General features: G+C 45.2%; 1 protein-coding gene across 1 annotated transcript; it reads right to left on the bottom strand.

Moving 5' to 3' along the window:
* Window positions 1-204: 204 nt before the first annotated feature.
* On the bottom strand, window positions 205-3,751 carry LOC121836526. Its single transcript, XM_042291443.1, has 4 exons — window positions 3,580-3,751; window positions 2,216-2,329; window positions 395-1,398; window positions 205-255 (listed from the first exon to the last, which is right to left on the bottom strand). Exons 1-4 carry the CDS (start codon window positions 3,749-3,751, stop codon window positions 205-207), a joined length of 1,341 nt encoding a protein of 446 aa, XP_042147377.1.
* Window positions 3,752-6,833: the final 3,082 nt, after the last annotated feature.

Below are 6,833 nucleotides of genomic sequence, written 5' to 3'. Positions count from 1 at the left end.
TTGTAACAACTGTCTCATGACTTGTTCCCCGCAAAATAAAGCAGTTCAGTTCCGGGTCATAGCGCCGCAACACCATAACATTGCAGAGGAAGAAAGTCTTGTCCAAATAGGAAACAATAGTGGTGATCCTTAGAAACCCAGTGCCACCAGAAACAGCTCGAGTCATCATCACATCATTCAATGTGACCACCACATTGTCAGACACTACAGATTCCAACGAGGAACCGATGGAACCAATTGCAGAAGGTGGCAAACCTGCTTGCACAAATGCATCAGTCAAGGAGTAGGGTACACCACTAGTGCAGTCACTGCCAGCGTCGAGAAAACCATGTTTAGCATCACCGTTACCATGCCACATGGAATAAGACAAACTTATTTGAAAAAGCTCACTCACTGAGAATGGGACATTCTTAAAGTTGAAAAGTTTCTTTGACTTGGGGAGTGCATTTTTGCCCTCACATCGCACGGTCCAGTGATGGTGCCCAGGCCCATGCTGCTTTATTTGCTCGACGATGTGCAGCAGCATATGCAACTTTGCCACAAAGGCTCTTTCCCCGTAGCAACTCAAATAGAGCTTCTGGTGCTCAATGATAGTTGCCTCAAGGTCACCCAATGCCTCAACACTGAGTACTGGCGAAAGTATCAGCTGAGTGATATTAAAAATCATGATCAAGCATTTGAATGTCGACCCTAACTGCTTGACAGACACAATGGAGTCTAACATCAATGGCAGGTGCAGCATTAAAACTGCAGTCGCACTTGCAGATGACACCAAATTCAGTGTAGCATCAAATAAACGTGGATAATCGCTGGAACTGACTAATGAGTTGAACTGAAAGTTGCTCAAACAATCGTTCAGCTGCCTTCTACTGAAATTGCGAAGGTCATGGATTTGGTGATGCAAAAACAAAGAAATTTCTTTTGGAACAACACCTTCCAGCAGGACATGCATAGGGTCGAAGAGCAGGTCCTCAGTCAATGAAAAGCGTGTGATGCGAGCCAAAACAGAGGGCCCCTTGATACCACAAGAAGCTGAGATCTCCTTGCGGTCAGATACATTTTCTGTCGTCAACAAATTCTGGACGTGTCTTTCGATCTCAGTGTCAGTTCTCAGGGGACATTCAGCATGTAAGAAAATGTGAGGAAAATTGCATGTGAGAGCATTGCAGCGGCGACATGCATGGCGAACATTTGGTGAGAAAGACTCCTTAAAGCCAGCAATGTTGTGACATGCAAGACTATCACCCAGAAATGCGAGCAAGCATCCATATACCCTGATTTCCCCTTGCTCTACTTGAACCACTACTCCTTCAGATGACAGCTCATTCATGGTTGAAATGAAATCCTGAAGTAGTTCTGTTTTTGCTTCTACGGCTTTTAGATCATTTGAATGCGCCACTGCAAGAAGAAAGATTGAATTGAGTTTCGACCGCTTTGAAACAGGAATGTTGGCAAACATGATGTAAAAAAGTGTTAGTTTTCCACATCTGCCCCTTTTCATTCCCAAAGGATTAGCCACTTCCACGTCGTCACAATACAGTAGTACACCTAGAGCATTCTCCTTTTCCTTCAATACTGTATGGCTTCTAAATCTTATGCCATCACTAAAATCTCTTAGAAAACCGTCATCCGAGTAAGAGAAAGGTTGCAGAAGATAGCTTGCTATCTCAGGGTGCCTAAGAAGGTTTTGCAGCAGTGGCCTCAGCTGTATGTAGTATGCCTTAGATCCATTTGGAAGGATTTTCTGGCAGGGTCTGACATATATACCACTCTGCTCATAGAGGCGTTTTCTGTCCCTGTCAGTGCTCAGTTGTGAAGTATCTAGATCAAGACCTCTTGCACTAAACATTTCAAACACTCCCTCCACAACAGCATTAACAACATTTTTTGCACTCCTGTGCTTCCCTTCTAGCATTCTGCACAAGTCGGAAAGTCTTGCTTTATCGGTCATTACAGACGATCTGGATAGCTGAGTGCTGTAATCTCCACCGTCTGCTTCACAGTTCTCATTTGTAGGAGCATGAGGCTCAAGGACACTCGAGACAGGTTTGTGACACTTATTATAGTGCTCTTTGTAACGGTACAGAGCTGTAAAAGTTGCCTTACAGGTTGTACATCTGTACCGTTTAACCCCAGGGTGAACCTCCCTCATGTGCTCCACAAAATGGTTGAAATAAGTCGTAACAAAGTCACAGCACTTGCACACATGTGGTACCTGTAGCCTGGCTTGATCTGATGAGTGGGCTGAAGCGGGTAAAGGTGGAACTGGAATATCTGGTGTCTCCTGGCACATCGTTGCACAAGATATTGTGGCATCTTCTACCATTTGCTCCAAGGGAGGAACTGCTACGACTTGTACAGGCTCAGTCGGTATTTCACATACTGAACCAAACAAGGGTGCGACTGATGCAGATTCGTGCACTGTTGTGGTCCTTTCCAACTGGTGTGTCCAGTGCTCTGCAAGGAATACATAAACAGACAGGTGATGCTTGACCTTTTGAAACACTTCATTGCTAAACAAGAGCAAACAAAACATAAAGAGGATCAAAGCTAAGACGAAGAATGTTATAAAGTTCTTAAGGTAGTTGTCTCAGAGTAGTGCCCACACTTTCACCAAGGCTTGGCTTTTTGGGACCCTCAAGCCAAGTCTTTTGGCCTAATGTCAGCTGCTGCTCTGAGGCTTACCGAACTCTCTTTTTAACATTAATGTTTAGGCATGTAAAGTTGAAGGAAGCAATATAGAAAAAATAGAGAATAATTGCTGCACTACTCCATTCTGCCTCAATTTAAAATGTTTACTTGAGTGTGCACATACAACATGGCATCATGTTTATCTGCATTGTATACGTTTTAAAGCCAGCAACTGTGTCCAGTGCTTCCCACACTGTTCATACATTGTTACAAAATGTATGCGAATTAGCTTTCGTTTTTTTTGTCATTCCGTTCCTAGGATGTTTGTCCAACGTCTGCGTCGGGATGTGAGGCATCCTCAAACTACACATCAAACAGCTGTCCCACAGATGGCTGAGGAGCAATAACGCCAAAAACGTTAAGAAATGATGTATATGTGATGAGCTTAGACACTTGAGTGTTTTGGAAAGCAAATTTAGAAGGGCAACCGTGATCCTAAGAGAACCTGCAGTTGGTCAAGTTGGTACGTCATTAGATTAAAAAGTGCTAGACAACAAAGAAAAATGCAAGAATTGGACAGGACGATGCGCTACTTTCAACTGAATTTTTATTCAGAAAAACGAACAGGTAGACACTTTCAAGCAAACCTTTCGCTCATAAACAAACTTCTCGCGAGATAAATTATCGTGAGAAGGAAATGGATACAAGGAAATGAAATTTATCTTGCAAAAAGTTTGGTTATGAAAGAAAGGTTTGCCTGGGAGTGTATACATGTTCATTTTCCGGAATAAAAATCAGCTGAAAGCAGCGCATCGTCCTCTCCAACTCTTGCCTTTGACTGCGTTGTCTGGCGCTTTTTCATCTAACAACCGTGATCATCCTGCTTCCTAACACAAAGCACAAATAAAGTAGAAATAAAGCACTGCTGGATGACAAATGAATACTAACCTGTGAGGACCCCATGTGACACAGGGGAATGCCCACACAAAATGCACCACCCAAGAGGCACCCTTTCATGACTGATGAGCTCCACAGTCCGCGTGAAGCCGCTGCACTCGCAATCTTTGCAGCGACCTCTCAGTACGCCCGAGATATCCTCGGAGACGGTTGAACATGCCATGGTGACTTGCAGAGATGCGACACCTGTAAGGAACGTTTGGTCATCTACCTGTTGAATGATGAGGCACAGCGACTAATTGCAGTGATTGACAGTAACCGTTTGTGCCATGCTTTCGTTAGCAAGCGTGATTTCACTCTCATGGCTCCCCTGTATATAGTTCCTTCAGTGACAACCTTTAGTGATGTCATTTAGTCACATCCCGAAACTCTTGACTTATTTCCCTTAAGTTGTTTTGACTTAATCATTTCATTTTGCGACCAGACTTCAATGAGACCACGGAAGCTTATATTGCCTGAAAGAACTATAGAGCTCCCCGTTACGTGACTAAAGGTTGGTGGCCTTCGTTAGCTGCCTCCAGGTGCGAGCACAAGTTTTCACAAAAGGCTCAGATGCCAAAAAGGACTTGCAAAAAACCATATGTCGTCCTCCTTAAACCTGGTTGGCTGGACGAACTAAAGGTGCTGCAGTAATGAAGGTGAAACATTTCTCTACACTTATTGTGATTTCTTCCTCATACATACCGATATTTGAAATTTTTTAAGATATTGGTTGATAATTTTATCTCATATTTAGATAAAATGCAAATGCCCTGTCAAGATATACTCCCCAATCTCTGTCAAATAAATTTTCCGGGTACGACCCCTGGCTCCATCAATACAGTGGGAACGCGCAATCTCGCTATTAAAGGTAGACACGCGGACAGTTACCGAGGCCTTCACCGTCCGACGTTCAGATTGCTCCGAAAAACCACGTACTACTCCACCGTTCGTGTTCACTGTTTTAAGTACGGGCTCAAACCGATGTGGCGTCATTACGCGAGAATTAAAATATGCACAAAGATGAGTATGTACAAAGAAAAGCTTAACAAGTCAAAACACTGGCGAGGCGTCGCACATGAGCACGAAGACGGGCATCGAAAACAAAAAATCGGCAGAGAGCATGATATACAAAGAAAAAAAATAGAACTAAGTGGCGAGCACGCCGCACACTACAAACAAAAATGCACGTACGGCCGCCCCTGGTGTGGGATCGAACTTGAACGAATTTGAACCACGTGCACACTCCGCAGCCAAATTTGAACCACGTGCACACTCCGCGGCGAAGGCCATAAACGCGAGGCTCTTGGAGTGCATGAACTCTCGCAATGGTTAACTCTGCGCCAGAAGCTCCGGCTCCGCTTCCAGTACACGCGCTAGATAGCCACCGCTCATGCTTTGCCTCCGCATACTCACCCCAAATTCACGAGGTACCGAAGTGACCAAAGACAGAAAGCTTGGTCTGGAGCCAGAGCTTCTTGCGCATTATAAATACAGAAAAGCTTGGTAACCGCTCACCTTGTAATTCATCGAAGTGAAGAACGCCACTCTTGATTTGGAAGCCGCTCCTCGGGCTTCCCCACGCTGACGTTTCTTTGTTTCAGGCAAACCGTAAACCGTGGTGAAAGACCGATTGGACCGATTTTCACGCACGCGCGCTGCTGTTACAGGCCTGGCTGCTAGTCGTCGAAGCGCGGAAGGCAGGGGGCGCTACATGTGAGCTAAGCAAAATCCGGAACGATAGGCAGCCTTTCGGGAGCAAGTCACACACTGTGAAAATAGCGGCGAATAAAATCAAACCACCATGGTTTCTGGCACTCGGGTAGAGCGTACGCACAAGGAAGTCAACTTTGTTAAGCAACACAGCAAAACCCATGAAGATAATAGAAACGGGAGACGCCAGCAGCGCCATGACGGGTCGCTAGCGTTCATCCAAAGATTGGTTTCGGTTTCGGCTTCCAGCCACGTTTGGCGACTGCACAAATTCCTCGATCAGGTTACGGTGGCTAGAAGGGCCACCGTAACCAGGTCGACGCCTCCGCCTTTTCGCCTTCATTGTAGGTCGAAAATAAAAACAGCGAAAAATGTCCTAACCGGAAAAGGGTGACAAGTAACGTCCGGACGCTCGCTGATTGGCTCGAGCGCGCGCGTCGTGGGAAAAATTGGGTTCCGAGGCGTCGTCTCCCTGCGTCGTCCTCCACGGCGCGCGACTTTTTTCAATACAAAAATAAGCAAAAAATTTACCCCACGACGCGCGTCTTTCCGCTGTCTGAATGCGCCAGGCGTCGGAGTTCGTACTGCGTGAAACTTAGTGATCCGCCGTTTGACACTTCGCGACTTCACAATACATCGGACACATATCTCTTATTAGAGTACCATGATGTTGAGGGACAAATGCGGATTTCTACCAGAATACTCTTGGTCGTGCCTTCAACGAAATCGCTTGTTTCTTTTGAGCAGCCTGCGTTCGTTAGCGCAAATCAGTCAAACGGTAAAAGTGACAATCAGACTCGATGTTCCGGAGCGCAATCCCATTCAGACAATAGAAAAAAAAAAACGATTTTTGCTTTTCAGTTTGAGATCATTCTTTTTAGCTGGGTAATTGTTAAAGTTTTTATAACATAACCTGGCGACACAGCACTTACAACATGAGTAGTTGGTTTTGAGCAGTTTTGTGGGGGCCTCACCAGGCTATCACTATTAGGTGTGTCGCGAACTTTTGTCGAACCAGATTTTTAGGTCGAACTTCCGGGGTTCGACTGAATCGACCGGTTTGACGAACTTTCGAACTTTTCACCAGATACGACCGGTTCGACTTTCTGGACAGTGTGGCCAGGCCTTGATACAAGCATTTCTAGGTTGGAAAAAAAATATGCAAAATGTTTCTTTTTTTAATTTTATAACCTGTTGCAATTAAAAGGAACCAATTCTAATCACCGAAGAAGTTAGTAACTTAATTTTTTTACTGTATAAACTGAAATAACAAATCAGCGCTGTCCTTAATTCATTCCTTAGCCACCACCATCCAGTCCGAAGCCAACTGCCCAGACTGTGGCGCATGCGCACATGAGTCAAACCTCAATACAAGGTTCGTCGAATTTTCCACTAAAAGTTCGCAAAAGTCGAACCTGGTCGAGCTCGAACCTCGGTCGGTTCGCGGCACCCCCAATCACTATAGCAATTGTCAGAACTATTTCATAAAGCTCCACCCGTCGACGGCCTTACCGACCACACACGCGCACACACACACACACACACACAGACAC

This window comes from Ixodes scapularis, unplaced genomic scaffold (assembly GCF_016920785.2).
Source record: "Ixodes scapularis isolate PalLabHiFi unplaced genomic scaffold, ASM1692078v2 PGA_scaffold2__306_contigs__length_199485367, whole genome shotgun sequence".
In the NCBI taxonomy this organism is placed as follows: domain Eukaryota; kingdom Metazoa; phylum Arthropoda; class Arachnida; order Ixodida; family Ixodidae; genus Ixodes; species Ixodes scapularis.
Note: the sequence above shows the minus strand (reverse complement) of the source record. Positions and strands in the feature narration are given on the sequence as shown.

What these genes read in the sequence shown, in the direction of transcription:
- LOC121836526 (XM_042291443.1), bottom strand. Translation starts at nt 3,751, where the DNA reads ATGGCATGTTCAACCGTCTCCGAGGATATCTCGGGCGTACTGAGAGGT. An exon ending in GTCACATGGGGTCCTCACAG is followed by an intron (nt 2,330 to 3,579) that starts GTTAGTATTCAT and finishes CCTCCCTTGGAG; the next exon opens with CAAATGGTAGAAGATGCCAC. An exon ending in CAGATCAAGCCAGGCTACAG is followed by an intron (nt 1,399 to 2,215) that starts GTACCACATGTG and finishes TTCTTCTTGCAG; the next exon opens with TGGCGCATTCAAATGATCTA.